General features: G+C 55.7%; 1 protein-coding gene across 1 annotated transcript; it reads left to right on the top strand.

Moving 5' to 3' along the window:
- The first annotated feature begins 12,177 nt into the window (after window positions 1–12,177).
- Klhdc7a (kelch domain containing 7A) lies at window positions 12,178–14,737 on the top strand. The gene has a single exon (XM_013031327.1). It carries the CDS (start codon window positions 12,178–12,180, stop codon window positions 14,491–14,493), a length of 2,316 nt encoding a protein of 771 aa, XP_012886781.1. The 3' UTR covers window positions 14,494–14,737.
- Window positions 14,738–18,719: the final 3,982 nt, after the last annotated feature.

Below are 18,719 nucleotides of genomic sequence, written 5' to 3'. Positions count from 1 at the left end.
GGGCACTGGCTCTTGGAACGCTGAGCCTTTGGAAGTCCTACACACACACACACACGCACAGAGCCGCCATGTTGTACGGAAGCCCAAGCTACCGTGAGAGCCACACACAGTGGTGTCTGATCCACAGTTCAGGAGAACACAGCTCCACTCTGTGCATGCCCATGCTCATGGGCAGCCTGACACTCCAGCCCCGTGGGGCAGGGATGTGCCATGTCTGCCAGGATTCTTCCAAAGAACCAGGTTTAAAATACAAAGTCTGGCAGGCACTCTCTGCCAGAATGTTTCTCCAGGGCGATTTGCAGCTCAGACCTGTGCCCCCAGAGCCTCTGAGTCCTCAGCTTTTCTTCCATGCACACACACATATGCGCGCACACACACACACACACACCTACACACGCAGTGGCTTTCAGGAGCTGGAGTCTCCACCCAGATGCTTCTAGAGGTGCCAAAGGCCAAATACCCAAAGCTGAGGCCCCCCGCCCCCCCCATTGGTGCCCAAAGCTCTCCACCGCTGTCATGGAATGAGAGAGGCCCACAGCTAAGCAGGCTGGCCCAGGGGATCCGCTCTGTGTCTCACACTGGAGGTGGAGTCTGCAGTGCTCCTCATTTGCTTCCCAGGAATGGACTTCCTTCTGAATCACCTGAAATCGTGACTATGTAACCTGCGTAAACAGGTAAATAAACTAAAACACACACACACACACATATACATACACACACACACACATCTTAAAGAAATAAAAAGAGAATAGAGAGGAGAAAGGCCTTGTGTCGGGCCCCTTCTAGCTCTCAGTTGCTTCTCTCTTCTTATAAGAGGCAGAGAAAAAGAGAGAGGAGGGAGGGAGGAGAGGGAGAAAAGTAGAGAGAGCAAGAGAGAATAAGAGAGAGAGCAAGAGCAAGAGTGAGAGAGAGGAGAGAGAGAGAGAGGAGAGAGAGAGGCACCAATATGGTAGCTATTCCACTAGTGGCAAATGCCAGCCCTACCCTCAGGCCCTTGGCAGACAATGCTCTGTTTTTCTGAGATGGTCTCATTTTGTACTTCAGGCTGACTTTGAACTTGAGCTCCTCCTGCCTCTGCCTCAGGGGCCTGGGATTACAGCCTTGGGCTACTGCACCAGCACAACACACATTCTCCCTGCCCCCACTTGGGAGCCCCGGGCTTGGGGGGGGGGGCTGGCAGGCACTGCGGCAGAGGTGTACCCCGCCTTGGTGTTCTCCTAGAGCCTCTGAGGAGGAAGGGGGCTTGTGAGGCCCACAGCCAAGATGACTGCGGCGGGTAAGAATTACAAAAGCAGTTGCGTGTCAAGTGCTTGCTACAAGCCTGGCTCCACACTGCAGAAAGGGTTACCAACGAACTCTTCCCGGGGCTCAGGCCAGGAAGCGGCTGGGCCCACAGCTACTGTCACCACCATTAAGGAGGATGACAACCGTGTGTGTGTGTGTGTGTGTGTGTGTGTGTATGCGCGCGCATGCTGTGCATGTGTGTGTGTGTGCGCGCGCACATGCTGTGCCCAGACGGGCTTTGTGTCCATTCAGTGTCTTCCCTGTATTCATTTCAGTGATTGTTACAACCAGCTGGCAGATCAACTCCATTGTGATAGACACAGGGAGGTTGAGTAACTTGCTGGAGGTCACCAAGCTAACCCGTGGCAGAGATGGAAATCAAGCCCAGCCTAAACGGCTCCAGCCTCAGGAACCAAGGCCCAAGGCCACACAGATTGCCCGTGAGTGGACAGCAAAGCTTTGACCAGTTACAACCACAACCATGAGAGAACGGCTCTTCATGCCTCAGTTTCTCTAGCTGCCTCTGTGGTGCCACTGGCCCCCCCACTCCCACAGCCTAATTAATGTGTGTGGCCTAAGAGGCTGATGGTTTGGGTAGTTGCTTTTGAAGTACAAGCATTTTTGCTCTTTCCTTTCCAAATACTCCAGACAAACCAAAGCGTTCCCATTCAGACTTATATCTTAACCATATTTCTACCATTGTCCCCATTTGGTGCTTTGCAAATCTCAGGAGCCTTTCTGGTGGTAGGGGGATGGGGACACAAAGAGAGAATGTCCCTCCCCAGACTGGCTAGTTCCCATGCAAACCAACTAATCAGAGCCCAGATCCCTAGCCAATCAGAGCACAGAAGCGGAGCCAATCAGAACTTAGACTTCCAGGCTAACTAGTCTCCCAGCCAATCAGAGGCCAGACTGTCAGCCAGTCAGAGCCTAGTCAATCAGAGCCCAGACCTACAGCCATCTCTGGGTTGGAGATGTCAGTCTCACCTCCCTTCTGATCATCCTCAGAGCCTAGACCCACCTGGGACTGTCACTGCAGACTGACCCTGACCTTGTTCAAATCAGCTAGTTCTGCTACCGAACCCACTTTACCCACTTCCCAGGTTTTCTGCCTGGGAAAGTCATCAAGGCTCTGGCCTTTCTGTCTCCTGATTACTCTCGGCTCCCCAGGGTGGCCCTGTCCAGCACAGCCCCCAACCCCCGTCTTGGGAATGGAGATATGAACTAAGCTCTCAATGGCCGTCATAACTGATCCCATCTGAGTGTTGAAAACCTGTCTGTCCTGGCCATCTTTAGAAAACAGGTGACCTGTTCAACAATATTCCCGGGATATCCAGATCTCTGGTGAGGGACACCTACTCTGTACTGCCTCTAAAGTCCCCTCCTGCCTGGCACCACCCCACTTTTGTCATTTCTGCCCCCCAAAAGCTGTTTCACACCACAGATGCTAAGAGCACGGGTTCCCATCCCAGTGCACCCTTTCTAGACTGTGCACTCCAGAGAGGTGTCCTAACCTCTCTGTGTCCCCCCAGTGCCTGCTGAATTGCCTGCCACACTGTGGGGAATGAATAGGCACCAGCGACTCAGAAAGTGAACGATCAACCAAGGTAGCAAGGGTTCTACAGCTGTGTCACCAGGCCCTCACCCTCTCGCCCTCTCCTCTGTTTGGAGAATGACTGTTTCCCTACCCCCTGGTAAACCACAGCCCCAAATTTAGCATACTTGGCTAACTAGCACCTTCTCCTCCTCGGCTGCACCTGGAGCTTCATCAAAGGCCCCTGATTTCCCTCCTGCTGCCTGAGCCCTAGACAGTCTCCAGCTGCCAGTCGATGCCGCCCTGGCCCTGCCCGGCCCTGCCCTGACAGAGGAGCCCAGCCTGGCATTCACAGACCCAGCCCAGGTCCTCCCCAGACCCCTGCACAACCATTCACAGACTAATAATCCACGAGGCCAGCTGGGAATCCAGGCAAGGCTAATAATCCAGACCCAACAGAGGCGCAGATGTCACATCGTCACACGGGTGCGGCTCTGAAGTGCATTCAGCGAACCACCTTTTATTTCCCTGACCACAGCTTTAACTTCTTAATCCTCTTTTATTTCTGCTAATATTGAAATGGGTTTGCCTGTCCTGTGTCACACTGGGGGTGGGGGTGGCGGTGACCCCAAGGTTTGTCTGGCAGCTGTAAGAAGCATTCTCAGGTATGAAGCTGGCAATGCCAAGCAACCAGGCCCTGCCAGGACCCGAGGAGACTTTCAAAAGCCTTGCAGGTCTGCAATGGAAACCCTCTGACTGTGTAGCCAGGCCTGTGTAGAAACTGACTAGCTCCTCCCAACACACACACACACACACAGATGCACACATACATGCACACACATGCATGTTGTACTCATGCATGTAAACACACATGCACCTGTATACACAAACACTCATAGATGCAAGCTGGAGGCCCGGCATTTAACTCCTAGAAGCACTATATATATATACAAACTATACTGAGAAAAAAAGGTCCATTTAAAAACCATAAAGATGGGACTGCCATAATGTGTGTTATAGTCCTGCCACAGATCTGCTGCTAGACACAGGATATGATTGGTACAAGGATGGCAAACAGCAATTGCCAGGCATGGTGACACATGCCTGTAATCCCAGCATTTAGGAGGCAGAGGCAGGTGGAAAATGGAACATTCAGGACCAGCCTGGCAAAGCAGAGCTGAGCTTGAACCCTGCCCTATGCCCTTGGACAAGTCACTTCCTTCTCCCAGCCCATCTACTTGCAGATGAGACAGGGCCAGGACCACGCACACCTTCATGAGGAGGTGCCTGACTGAATTGGGCACATCCCCCCCATCTATGGGGGGGGGTTCTAGATGCTTCTTTCTACCCCTGGGCAGCCTCAGACAGGTGCTACTGCCACCCAGATCAACACACCAGCCACAGAACCAGCCTCCTAATGGTGCCCAGCCTCTTCATGGGGCTCACAACAGCACCTCTCATCTACCTTCACTTTTCCTCCCACCTCTTGGCTGCCTTCCTCCCCCTGGAGTCTGGGGCTGCAGAGGCCTCTGGGGTCCTTTTGTTTTTTTTGCCTGTGATGGAGCTTGTAGTCAGGGCCGGGAGCATTTTCCCTGAGCTTTATTGCTCAAGGTTAGTGCTCTACCACTTGAGCCACAGCTCCACTTCCCGCTTCCAGTGATTAATTGTAGATAAGAGTCTCACAAACTTTCCTGCCCAGGCTGGCTTTGAACTGTAATCGTCAGATTGCAGCCTCCTGAGTACAGTCGCTAGGATTACAGGCGTGAGCACCAGTATCTGGCTCATTATGATTTCAATTTCACTTTCTCCAGTGATTAAAAGGGTTGAGCAATTTTTCATGTTCTTCTTAGCTATTTGTTTCTCCTCTATGGTGAAGTATCTATTTAAAAAAAAAAACCTTCTGCTTATTTTTAATTGGCTTATTTGTCTTCTTCTTGTTGAGTTTCGCAAACCTGTTTTCTCTAGGAAAATCATACTTGTGTAATCACTTTGGGGTGAAGAACACCGGGGATTATTTGGTGGAAAGACATTTAAATCTCGGCTTTGCTGCTTTCGCGATGTGAGGTTTCCACTGTGAGCCAGCTACATGCTGGTTCCTTCCCCGGTGTCAGAAGTTGCTGGATAAGATCACATGTACAAGTGACATGTCAATTCCGTTGTCTTTACTTGGCCAAGGACTATGGGTTTCACTTATTCCAATTGTAATTACTAATACTAACTCTCATCACACACCACACATTATATAAGGATAGAGAAAGAGAGGACTACAGCGTTCAATGTGTTTGACAAGCTCATGGACCTGGGTTTATTATTTGTTTTATTATGGTTTTTTAGAAGAATTTTTTAAAATTATCATTCAGTTATATAAAGGGGTTTTGAGTTAAGTCAGTTTATGAGTAGGAAGGATCTTGATCAATGTTACCCCTCTGAAAGCTTTGATGCCTCCTCCTCCTCCTCCCCTGCTCTCCCTCTTCCTCTTTCCCCTCCCACCCCTCCCCTCCTGCTCCTCTCCCTCCTTCCCTGCTTCTTCTCTTCCTCTCCCTCTTGCCCCTCCCCTTCTCCCCTGGCTCCCCACCCTCCTCTTCTTGCCTTCACCCCTCTCCCTCCACCCCATTCTATCCCCTGCTCCACTCTCTGCCCCTCAGTCTCCTCCTCACCATTTCCCCTCCTTCTCTTCCCCTCCTGCCCTCTCCCTTCTCCCCCCTCCCTTCATCTTATCCCCCTCCTCAACTCTGCACATTGAGGCCTCAGGCTCAGGTCCAACAAACCAGACAAACGAGTTCTCCAGGCTGCCCTGGGGTGCTGGCCACCTTCCTGCCCTGCCTTCAGTTCTGCCAGTGGCCTGGCGTCCAGGCTGAGCCTGGACTTCAAGTCTTCCACTGCAGGGGGGGGCCAGCAGTTACCTCTGAGCTCCCCCTCCCCTCACTCACCCACTTTAAGCCTCAGTTTCTCCACACAGGAGTGGAGGTCCTACAGCCCCCCTCCTGCTGGTTCAGGTGAGGTGTGCTCTCTCCTTTGAGGCTGGGGCAGGGGGGTGAGTTGTACCCTGAGTCTTGGTGTGGAGCAGGATGTGGCTGAGTTCGGGCCTCCTGCAGGGCAGGGGAGTGGACCCACCCTCCCGGGCCGTCCCTGCCCTGTTTGGGGCTGGGTCCTGGCTCCCACTTGTAGTATGGAAGGCTAGGACTGCAGGATCTCTGAAGATGCCATGATTCCCCCTTGCCTGGAAACAGGAGTCTTGTACTCTGCTTCCCCCCTCCTCGCCCCCCACCAGCCTGCTCCCCCCCCTACGGCCTCTCCATGGGCAACAGAGATGGAAGCAAATGTGTTGCAGATGTGTGTGGAATGAGACCGTTTATAGACAGCCCCGAGCCAGGGCTAGTACGCCATCTTTCAATCACAGAATGGAGAAAGGGAATGAAGACGGCAAAGAATCGTACTGATGGGGGAGGAGGGGGGAAGGGACAGGGCACAAACGGAGAACTTCCACTTCCTCCCACATCTTGGCGACTGCCGACAGAATAGCACGGGACCAGCACAGTCTGGAATTTTCCAATCTCTTCTGTCCACCTTTGTCTGGAGCTACCTTGGGGTTGAACTCCGAGTTTCACACGTACTAGGGGAGGTGATCTAGCCTCTTTTGCTTTGGTTATTTTTCAGGTAGGATTTTATTTTATTTTTTGGCTAGGGCCATCCTCCTCCTTATGCCTCCCATAGGGCTGAGATTGCAGGTAGGAACTACTATCGCCAGCTTTTCTGTGAAGATGAAGTCTTGTCCTAGGCTAGCCTTGAACTATGGTCCTTTCCATCTTTACCTTCCTACTAGTTAGGGCTACAAGCATGAGCCACCAGGCCTAGCTGCTTCAGTGATCTTTCAGCAAGGTTCCTGAGCATGATGCTAGAAATTGGCCTTGTTCTGCGATCCTCCTATTATCACCCTCCCTGCAAGTAGCCGGGGTTAATTACAGGCATACACACCAAGCCTGTCCCTTCTCTCCGTCTCTCCTGCAGCTCCTTTGGTCTCCAGGTCACTCTACACAATCAGAAATTAATTCTGACCATTCTAGCCAGGCATTGGTGACTCACACCTGTAATCCTAGCTACCTAGGAGGCTGAGATCTAAGGATCACAGTTCAAAGCCAGCCCGGACAGGAAAGCCCATGGGACTCTTATCTCCAATAAACCATTAGAAAACTAGAAGCAGCAATGTGGCTCAAGTGGTAGAGTGCTTACCTCGAACTGAAGAGCTGAGGGACAGCGCTCAGGCCCTGAATTCAAGCCCCACGACTGACAAAGTAAAAAGAAAAGAAATTAATTCTGACCATTCTGCATCTCCTTGCTGAGGGTCTCATAGGGCGTGGGAGCTATGACAGTGTATACAGGCTCCTGTCTTGCTGGGCCCATTTTACAGGTGAAGAAATAAAGGCTAAGAGCCACAGTGCAGTGTTTTCTCAACTTCTCTGTCTGGGAAACCCGTTCTTTCTCACTCCCGTGAGCCAAGTAGACCAGATATCCTAAGACTTCAGCATGCACAGGCCTTCCCATGCAGAGCTCAGCCAGGATTGGGGGGAGGGGAGGATGGGCAAGGGGGCTGGGCCCTTCCAGAATTCCCACGTGGCATCTTGTATGTACGTGCACTTTTCCAGTGAGAGTCTGTCATTTCCAGTGCATACTCCTTGGAGAGGTCTGAATGGTGAAGGCCTGCCCTGGCCCAGGTCCTGGGCTAGGCCCTGGCCTGAGGCTCCAAGAACCAGGCCCAGTTCTCACCTGGGGTTTTATAAACATGAGGGCTACCGTGGAGATCTGGGAAAGAGCACTGTGAGTTTGAGAAATGGCCCGTGTGACAGGGGACAGGGGGACAGTGACAGGATGAGTTTGACTGGAGCAGGAACGGGTGTTTGAGTGCTGACAGATGAGGCTGGGCTCCAAGGGGAGCTTGGAGGACAGGCCTAGCCATTCAGATGTGATTGGAGAGGCCATGGGAGCCACCCAGTGTCCTCAGCCAGCCAGGGGAGAGGGGGAAGGGGAGATACAAGGGTTATGACTCTGCAGTTGGCAGAAAATCCTACAGAGAAGAGCTCTGATGCCACCCTTCTGGGAGCAAGGCCTCCACTCTGCACAGTGCAGCTCGCACCGCACGGAGGCCTGCTGGGTCTTCTTACCCAGTGACCTTGGATAAGGCCTTCTGTGGCTGGGTTTGTCTCCATAAACAGGAGCAGCCAGCCTGCTGGGTGAAGACGGGAAGATTCATCTAAGTAAGAATATTCATCTGGCCGGGCATGATGCTCAGGCCTATAATCCCAGCAACTCAGGAGGCTAAGATCTGAGGGTCGTGGTTCAAAGGCAGCCCAAGCAAGAAAGTCCAGGAGACATCTATCTCCAAAGAACCACCAAAAAGCCAGAAGCAGAGTAGTGGCTCAAATGGTAGAGCACCAGCCTGGAGCAAAAGAAAAAACTGAGAAACAGTGTCTAGGCCCTGAGCTCAAGCCTGAGTATTGGCACATACACACACAACTCACACACAGACAAGGTCATCGTGTCACACACTCCCAAATAACCAAGTATGAGGAGGGAATGAGTGAAATCTACTCCAGACCTGGCCACATGCATGGGTCTTAGGCTCAGTGGAATCTCCACCCCCCTCTCTCCTCTGTCTGTCTGTCTGTCCCTCTCTCTCTCTCTCCTCTGCCCCCCCTTCTCCCTTCCTCCCAGTTGCCCCCATCAGTCAAACCTGGACACATTTATTCCCTTGTACATATATGGGTGTGTATAGTTATGTCTTCGTGTGTGTATGTGTGTGTATGTGTGTGTGTGTGTGTGTGTGTGAAATGATCCCCAGCTCCAGGGTCTCTTTATCTTCACCCTCACCTCCTCAGGGGCCCACACCCCCCTTCTCTGGCTTCCACTCAAGGCCTCCCTGTCTGTCACCTCTTACCTTGGAAAACAGATCTGGGTGCGCCCGCAGGGGCAGTTCACAGGCTGGGTGGAATGCAAAGCTACTGGTTCCTGGATGGGCCTGTGGGTTGGCATGGCACCCATGCCCCTCTCCCCCCCCCCACTGGCCTTCCCCACCCGCAGCCACGGCCCTGCCTGCATTCCCCACCCCCAGCCCATGGCAGAGCTCTCTGTTCACCCTGACACACAGGGAGACCTGATTGGCGGTGGCAGAGCAGGCACATCCGCAGAGACCCGATAGCATCTTCCAATTATCTTTTAATTTCGCTGCTGTCTTCATTTGTTCACTTCGCTTTCTCCAAACAGACACTGGGGGGGTGGCGGGGGTGGGGATGCGGGATGTAATTTATGGGATTCCTGTGACATTTACCTGCAGACGGAGTTAGACCTCGGGGTGAAGCAGCAAACCCCGTTCCTGCCACCCTGAGAATGTGGCCTCCCGCCGCACCCCAGAGGTCTAGCTCCTCCCAGTCTGGGTTCACCTTCGCTTATGTTCTGTGTTCTAACCCTCAGGCTGCTCGGGGTGGGGGCAGGGGCGTCTAGACACAGGAGTCCCCAGGAGAGTCCAGACACAGCCAATGGCTCCCCCAGGAACCTCCCTCTGGTGGACAGACCAACCCACCCCGATTGAAAGCCCCAACCGCCTAGGCCGACACCCCCCTGCCCCCCCCAAGTCCAGGAACTGGACACTTGAAAACAGCCACAGGCCCAGTGAAATCACCCCAGGGTGCCCACCCAGCCTCTGCCAGTCCCCTCCCAAAACACAAGACCTGCCCTGTTCTCCCCCACCTCTTCTATCTTGGGGCTAAATTCTTTCTTGCCCTCTGACTCGACGGCACACTCCTGCCCCAGTAACAAGGCACCCGTGTGTTTCCACCCTGCCTTGGGCAGCTCTGAGGGCTGGGAGGCAGAAGGGAGGCTGGAAGCCTGTCTGGGGGAGGTTTACCTGTGCCCCACTGATTTGCACAGGCCCCTCCTGTCCGAAGCCAGGCCTGGCCACACAAGTGCCAGGCCGGGATTCAAATCAGGGCCGGCCGCTTCCTGCACATTCACCGTTTACCAGCGCCCAGCTCCCAGTTCCAATCGGAGCGTCTCTGGGCTTTGCCGAGCTCTCCATTCCCGCTGTATTCCTCATCCTGGCTCTGTCCCCACCCAGACCAGGGCAGAGAAGGGTGGTTACAAATCTCCGCCTGCCTGCCACTCTCAGCCACCTTGATGGCTCTGCTCCCCCGGTCTCCAGTCTTCCCCTGTTAACTGGGTGTGGGGGGCAGTAGCGCCCTCTCCAGGGAACTCGGAGCACAGCGCCAGGGTTCACCCCCACCCCGGGGCTGAGCAGACAATGGCAGAAAAAGCCAACCAACTTCTCATCCCTAAGCCTCTGAAGCTCCCAAAATGGAGGCTTCCTGGGACTCACACCAGACTGGGTGGGTTGCATGATCTGGGGTGCGAGTGTGGAAGACCACATTTCCCACCGTTCCAAACCCCATCCTCCAGCCCCTCAGCGTGACCGTGGTCGTTTTTTTTTTTTTGTCAAGTTGGACAGAAAGAGGGACAAAGGGTCCCCCCCTTGCGGATCACAGCGGGCCCAACCGCGGAGGCCGCTTTCGAGAGACTCACACGGGTGCATGCCCTTCCAGCCGTGAAACTCAGAGCTGCAAGCAAGTGGGGAAAACTGGAAGGGCACGGGAAGTCTCAGGCGTGAGGACACACGTGCTGCGTCTCCAAGGGGGGCTGTGGGCAGCCATGCCCCTCCCCCACCCCTGACCGCACCCAGCCCCCCTCCGTGTCCAGGCAGCATGGTCCACGCCGGACTCCACCCCACCTGTACACACTGGGTCCCTTGCCAGCTTCAGGGGTTGGAGTGAGGCCTGTTCAGTCACCGTCCTTGGGGCTCCTGGGACCCAGAGAACAGACAGACAGATGCTGTGGGCAGGGTCCACAGTGATCAAGATGGTGGAAGGGTCTGGAAGAAGAGACACGTGGATGAAGAGCTGGTCTGAGAGAATGGAGGCTCCGGGAAGGAGGCTCAGGCAGCCTTTGAGGAATTTAGACTGTTGGAGACCACTAGCAAGGACAAGGGAGGGGCCTGGCCCACTAAGAGCCAGCAAAGCCGAGCGTGCTATGTAGCGTTCAAGAAGCAGATTCAAAAGGGTAAACTGAGGCTGGCGCCTAAGCAGTCATAGTATGGAGTGAGGAGCTTCTCCCAGGCCCCGAGCCCTCGAGCTAAGTCCCTGCAGTATCTGCCTCCTTGGCAGAGCACTGGTCCTCATTTCAGTCTTCAATGAAACAAGATTCAGAGGTGGAGAACAAGACCATCCAGACTTGCCTTCGCCCTGAGACCTCGAACCACTGGACTGACCTCTCTCTGTACTGGCCAGGGGTTGGGAGGTTCAGGGGTCCTCATCTGTCTAAGGGGGACCCTTAGCTGTCCAGAGGCTGAGCAGAACTGGTCCTGCACTCTGGCCACTGGAGAGAAGGGGGGGGAGAGCTGATGCTCCCTGTACTCTCAGGATAAAAGGCTCCATCCTTGGCACTTTGCATATTGAACTACCGCATCTGATGAGGTCCAGGGGCCATCTTCCCATCTTTCAGACTGGGAAATGGTGCACAGAGGGGCAAAATCTCTTGTCTAAAGTCACACAGCTAGTCAGTGGCAGACAGCTAGGTAGTTTGGGTCCAGGATCCATAGCACCAGCTGTCTGGGGCTGGAGTGGGACCTGAGTGGGTAGGCTGGGGTCCCCACTTTTCTCTGCCTCTTGCTCTATCAGATGAACCCCGCGCCTTACCCTTATGTGGGCATTAACACAAGGTATTGATGCAAACGGTCTCAGGGTGAAAAGCTGGCTGGGTTCTCTGAAGCATGTTGGGTGGGGAAGGGCAGCAGGGGTGTGGGCAGGGGCTACGGGCCCCAGCTCCAACCTCCCCTTGGCTGTGTCCCTATTCAACCCCTTCTGTGGAGATGGAACCTGTCCCTCCTCCACACCTGCTATGGCTCCAGTGGACCCACCACGCCCAGGCCTGCCCAGCCTGGCAGCACAGCAGGTGGATTTGCAAGAGAAAACAAAGCACCCACACAGAAACATACGTTTCCTGGCATCAGACTGTGGCTTGAGAGCATCCTGCCTCTCCTCCTTGGAGGCCCCCCCGGGCACCCCTAGCAACCCGGGCTGTGGACTGGCACTGCCCCTGGCTCCAGCTCAGCCCCTGGGCAGAACTTTCCACCCCCCTAGGAAGGCCCAAAGGAGCTGCCCTCCCTCACCCCAGCTCAAAGTCACCTTTGCTCCACTCCTCAGCCGGGCAGCCCAAGCCAGCCCAGGCCTCCCTTTTGCTCAGCTGGCCAGATCTCGGAGCTACTCCCTATTGGGCAATCATTAATCAGATTCTTGACATTCCTGAGCCCCAGCAGCATGCTCCCCTCAGGAGCCGAGGCCCAGGGCTGGCATTCGGACATGCAGCTCGCCAGCAGGGTGGTGCTGACTGCCGCTGCGTTGCTCCTGCTGACCGCGGCCTACAGGCTGTACAAGTCCAGGCCTGCCCCGGCCCCGCAGGGGGGTGGGAGTGCCAAGTTCAAGGCCAAGGAGGAGGAAGCGGAGGGCTCAGGGCAGCCCGCTGTCCAGGAGTCTTCTCCAGAGTCCCCGAGGCGGAGGCTGAGATGCCGGAGGGCCAGCAAAGAAGCAGGAGCTGCCCTGGACTGCTGCCTGGACGATCGGGGACACCTCCCTGTTCTGGCTACAGAAGCCACTTCCAGAGCCCGGGACCCCGAGAGCAGAGGCTCTGGGGAGGAGGAGGAAAAGGAGGAGGAGGAGAGGCAACACCCGAGTTCGGAGCAGGTGCCTCCCTCCTGCTGCGTCCAGGAACCCGGAACAGTTGCTGGAGAGAAGCCCAGCCCTCTCCACCACCCCTGTTTGGGCAGTGAACCCACAAACTCTGCAGCTGACCAGACGGTGACCAGGGGTGGGGAGCCTGCTCTGCGGCTGGATGGTGAATGCCTGGAGCAGCCGAAGGCAGAGGAGCTGGGACCCCCCGGCCGCTGGATGGCCCCCACGGCCAAGTGCAGTGACATGGACCAGGCCTGGGTCTTCACCCGCGTGACTGGCGCCAGCAGGGAAGAGCCCGGGGCCCTCCAGGCTGCCTCAGACATGGCACTAGCCGTCCATCACCCCGACGGAGCCACAGACGCCTCCTACACCTTCTCATCCACGGCCCGGGTCCAGGTTCAAGAAAGCCTCATCCAGGAGGCAGAGGGAAAGGGTCTCCCGCTGAAAGGCAAGATATATGACTACTACGTCCAGTCTACGTCCCAGGCTGTGTCCAGGCCGGCCCCCAGCACGGCGGCTCTACCCAAGGCTCCATCCCCTGGACCAGTGCCAGGGCCCCTGGGTACCAAAGCAGCTTCTGAAGCCCAAGCTGCCCACAGTGAGGGTGTACCCAGAGCCTCCACCTCCTCTTCCTCCTCCGTTCCAGGCCTCGGCCGGAAGGTGAGTCTCCTGCAGATTGCAGACAACCCAGAACTCCAGCTGCAGCCCGGCAGCTTTGGGATCCCCGCTGCAACCCCCCTCGATCCAGGTCCTCAGCCTGGCCCAGCCGGGAGGGATGGGGAGTCCCCTGTGCGGCTCGTGGCAGGGACCAACTTCTTCCACGCCCCACTGGGCCCTACTTCGGCCCCACACATCCACCTGGATCTGGGTAATTGCTACGAGGTACTGGAGTTGGCCAAGAGACAGAAGCTGGAGGCCCTGAAGGAGGCGGCCTTCAAGGTGATGAGTGACAACTACCTCCACGTGCTGAGGAACCCCCACATCTATGGGCGGCTGAGCGGGGCGGAGCGGGAGCTCATTCTCCAGCGGCGTCTCCAGGGCCGCCAGCGCCTGGTGGTGGCCGACGTGGGCCCCCAAGAAGGCGGCGGACGCCTCTTCTCCTATGAGGACGCGGCGGATGCCTGGCACCCCCTGGCTCAGCTGCCCCCCGAGGCCGTGTCCCGGGGCTGCGCCATCTGTAGCCTCTTCAATTACCTGTTCGTGGTGTCGGGGTGCCGAGGGCCGGGGCACCAGCCCTCCAACCGTGTCTTCTGTTACAACCCCCTGACGGGGATCTGGAGCGAGACGAGCCCTCTGAACCAGGCTCGGCCACGCTGCAGGCTGGTGGCCATGGGCGGGTACCTGTATGCCATCGGGGGCGAGTGTCTGAACACGGTGGAGCGCTACGACCCTCGCCTGGACCGCTGGACCTTTGCCCCGCCGCTCCCCAACGACACCTTCGCCCTGGCACACACGGGCACGGCGTGCGGGGACGAGATCTTCCTCACGGGGGGCAGCCTGCGATACCTGTTGCTCCGCTTCTCGGCCCAGGATCAGCGCTGGTGGGCCGGCCCCGCGGGGGGCAGCAAGGACCGCACCGCCGAGATGGCGGCCGTGGATGGCTTCCTCTACCGCTTCGACTTCAACCGCAGCCTGGGCATCAGCGTGTACCGGTGCAGCGCCAGCACCCGGCTCTGGTACGAGTGTGCCACGTACCGGACTCCCTACCCGGCTGCCTTCCAGTGCGCCGTGGTGGACGAACGCATCTACTGCGTGGGCCGCCAGGGGACCCTCTGCTTCCTGGCTGACCACATCGCACCCAGGTTTGTGCCCAGGGAGCTGAAGACCTTCCCAGACCCGCAGGGCATCCTCCTGCCCACCGTCCTCACCCTCCCCGTCCGCCACGTGCCTCAGACCACGGTCTAGCTGCTCCTTGGCTGGGCTTCTCATGAAAAGAAGGGGAGTCAGAACAACCCTCCACGCCCCCCGCCACCTTCCCATCGCTCCCTGGTCATTTCATTCCTGGGTAATGAGGGACTAGGAATCTGTCCACAGAGAGAGGAATTTTCATTCCACCTCTGTGACTGGCTGCTGGATCTCCAATGACAGAAAAAAAAAATCTCAGATGTGAAAAGTAAAGGCATAGCCCTGGTGGCTCACCCCTGTGATCCCCAAGACCCAGCAGGCTGAGATCTGGGGGTCACGGTTCGAAGCCAGCCAGAAGTGGGGCTGTGGCTCAAGTGGTAGAGTGCTAACGTTGTGCACGAAAGCTCAGGGACCCAGGCCCTGGTACTGTGTGTGTGTGTGTGTGTGTGTGTGTGTGTGTGTGTAGGGAGGTAGTTCTGGAGTGACTGGGGAGGTACGAGGAGCCTTAGGGGGTTCGGGCAGAAGGAGACAGGGGTCTCAGAAGTAGATGGCTCGGGGAGAGCCCACAAGGGCTATTTGCTTGCAAAGTAAACTTACCGGAGTCCCTTGCCTTGTTTGGTTTCCTGGAACTCTACCAGAAGGAAGAGAGGCACCCATTTTAACAAGAGCTCCGTGGAGAATACAGTTGTGTCTATAAGGCAGGCCACAGGAGAGGGGGGAGCAGATGTGGCCCCCCACCCCTTCCTCCCAGGCCACCACCTAACCACAGCTGTTCTGGATCTCAGGACCCGGGGAACCCAGACAGCCAGGCGGCCTCTCAGCCAGTGAGGGGTGCTGTGTGTGTGCATGTGTGTGTGTGTGTGTGTGTGGCTGTGTGTGTGTGGCTGTGTGTGTGTGCGTCTGTGTGCATGTGTGTGTGTGTGCGCGTGGCTGTGTGTGCGTGTGTGTGTGTGTGTGGCTGTGTGTGTGTGCGTCTGTGTGCATGTGTGTGCGTGTGTGCGCGTGGCTGTGTGTGTGTGTGTGTGCGCACGCGTGTGTGTGTGTGAGAGAGAGAGAGATCATTTCCCTCTCTGTGCCATGTGACGCCCTCCCCACACAGAGAGGACAGTGAGGGCAGGTCCACGCGGCGCTGAGGGCCCCGCAGAGCACGGCATCCGGTGCCTCCAGACGCTGCGCCTCCTTCCCAGGGGTTCGGTGAATTCTGAAGCAGGGACAACCCAACCCGAGGAGGTGGCTGTTCTCTCAGGAATGAGGGTGGGGGGGGGGGTCCTCGTTCCTTCTGTGACAAAGCCATGGAGGCCGGCCGACCACCGAGCCGTGAGGAGCTCTGGAGTCCCAGGTAGAATGCAGGGGACAAGGGGACAGGGCCCGATACGTCAGAAGACAGCAAATGCTTGGTACCTCAGCGTCCCAGTGAAGCCCTTCCCGAGCCCCAGCTGGCTCCAGCGGCAGCTTGTGTCCGCGCAGGTGCTGGGGGCTGAGATGGCCGGGGGGGGGGGGACATTTTGGAAGATGGGGAATTAGAACAAAGAATGAGACGGAGGTGGTTCTGGAGAGGAGAGGGAGCTGTTGTTCCTGGCTGAGAGCCTGGGAAGAGAAGCAGGCTGACTTTATTCCTAAATCAGAAATTGGGAAGGTGGCTCAGTGGTAGAGCGCTTGCTTTGCATGCGTGAGGCCCTGGGTTTGATTTTTCAGAACCACATAAGCAGAAAAGCCAGAAGTGGTGCTGTGGCTCAAGTGGTAGAGCACTAGCCTTGGGCTGAAGAGCTGAGGGACAGCGCCCAAACCTGGAGTTCAAGCCCTATGACAGACCAAAAAAAAAAGAAAGAAAGGAAGGAAGGAAAGAAGGAAGGAAGAAAGGAAGGAAGGAAGGAAGGAAGGAAGGAAGAAGGAAGAAGGAAGGAAGGAAGGAAGGAAGGAAGGAAGGAAGGAAGGAAGGAAGGAAGGAAGGAAGGAAGGAAGAAAGAAATTGGGAAGGAAAGCCAGCCTGGACCACAGCTGGCCCCTTGGAGAGAAACCGCCCTCCACAGCTAAGGCCATGGTCAGTACGAAGGCGGACGGCCCAAGGAGCCCTGGGGAGAAGGGAGGATGGCTTCAGGGTCAGCACTCACAGGAACTCTAGGTATTGTGGAGCCAGGCTGGGAGAGAGCTGTGGGAGGTGACTCTATCTGGGAGCTGGGGGCGGGGGGCACCTGGCCCAGGCCCAAGGGTAGCTTCCAGTGAGGAAGTCCACCACCAAGCCAGGTAAAGCTCTGCAGACGGCTTGGGCTGCACACAGCTCAAAGCAGCAGATCTCAGCCCTCAGGGAGCTCATGCGCCAGTGGGAATGACCTGACAATACCATACAGCAAGCACAGAAAGAAGGGAATGAAAGTGGAACTCCCATGGCTCACATCCGTAATCCTAGCTACACAGAAGGCATGAGACTCTTATTCCAATCAACCAAGAAAAAGCCAGAAGTGGAGGTGTGACCCAAATGGTAGAATGCCAGGCTTGAGTGGAAAACCTAAGGGACAGCGCCCAGGCCCTGAGTTCAAGCCTAAGTACTAGTACACTAAAAAAAGAAAGGAGGAAAGAAGAGAGGGAAGGAGGGAGGGAAGGAAGGAAGGAGGGAGGGAGGGAAGAAAAGAAACAATGAAAGAAAGGAAAGGAAGGAAGCCAGCCAGCCAGCCAGGCTGCATGGGTACTAAGGTAATGAGGGCAGGTGAATGCTAGGGCAAGGTGTGGCTCTGTGTATGTTTTACCATGGGGGTGGCTTCCAGGCTGCGCCATCTTGGTCCAGATGATAGTCCTGGGCTGTGGTCTGCTGGTGTTGGTATAGGGAAATTCCATCCCACCCGCCTTTATAAAAACAGTTTTCTTGGAACACAGACAAAACCTTCTCTCCCTGAGAGAGAGGCAGAGTTGGCAGTCTTAAGGCAAAGGTAATGTTAATTACTAGGGTGTCACAGACCCCATGCCCCAGGGTGCAGCTGGGCACCGGCCTGCAGGGGTCTCCCACTGGGGTCAGAGCCTAGGACCTCCACTGGGCCATGCTGAATGGCCTTGGGCCTGTGGACACGGTGCTGTCAGCCTCCATGTGGCCTTTGTGTCACTCGACTTTCCATGGTCATTCATCTTGCTTTTCCAATAAGTTCTTTCTTCTTTAGGCGGACAGAGTGGGGAAAAGAAAAAAGTTTGGGTTGCTTTCCAGTTTAAGCCAGAAATAGCCATCATAGAAAAAAAAAAAGAATTGGAAAATAGAGAGAAGTATATTATATATATATATAAAAAAAAAATCTCAATTTTGCCACCCGAACTCCCCTGCTGCGGTACACATCTCGCCGGGCTTTTTCTTCTCTGTGTGGTTTTTGTTTGGCTTGATTTTTTTTTTCATTTTTTCTTTTGCCGGGATGTGATTATGCTGAGTTTACAGAACCCAGCTGCCTCTTTTCCTCACGTAGCATTTTAGAATAAGCATCTTCCTGTGTTATTACAAACCCTCCGTAAACATCATTTCAGGACTCGCTGGCTGTTCGTGGAGTGAACGTCTCACGGTTTATTTAAACATCCCCTCCCTCCTGCGGAGAGGGTGGGATTTTTGTTTTGTTTTGTTTTGTTTTCTTTTGTTTTCCTTGTTGGTTTCTTTCTTCTCTTCATAAAGAAAAGGTCCTTTGTTTTCTTGTTGCTCTCCCGGGCTTCCATCAATATTTACAAGAGCCCAGCCTAGAGCTTCTCCTGGACACACATTGCACTGTGGATACAAAGCACAGAGCCCTGGGCCTGGGCCTGGACCCTTTGCTCTCTCGGCAGGGCTCCCAGCCACCCTTGGAAATGAGAAAGTCCACCTGGGCTCGGGGCGGGGTGCGGGGGGGGGGGACCCAGTTGTCTGTCCCTGTGGGGTCTCCGTCCAGGTGGTCAGCATGCACTGGGTCCTTGCTTTTATACCAGACACTGGGTTCACCTACAGAGATCGCTTCACTTGACAACACCTCCATCTCCCAGCCCCAAGTGGAAGTCGAAAGCTCGGAGAGTCAACATCCAAAGGCAGTCCATTTCCTTGGACCTACCTCTCCCACTTCTAAAAAGGGCTGTAATGCAGGGGAAAGGGGGTAATGCAGGCTGCATCTCAGCTAGCCGCAGGGTGGGGGGGGGGAGGGAGGGAGGGAGAGAGAGAGAGACCCAGCTCTTCCCGCTTTTGTCGGCCTTACCTAGTAGGACCTTGTGGGCCCCCTCCGGGTGCCCTGAAGCTGTAACCCCAGCCAGAAATATCCCCTAGGCAGGCATGAGGCTGTGGAGACAGAAGA

The sequence above is a fragment of the Dipodomys ordii genome, unplaced genomic scaffold, assembly GCF_000151885.1.
Source record: "Dipodomys ordii isolate 6190 unplaced genomic scaffold, Dord_2.0 Scaffold6, whole genome shotgun sequence".
Lineage (NCBI taxonomy): Eukaryota > Metazoa > Chordata > Mammalia > Rodentia > Heteromyidae > Dipodomys > Dipodomys ordii.
Note: the sequence above shows the minus strand (reverse complement) of the source record. Positions and strands in the feature narration are given on the sequence as shown.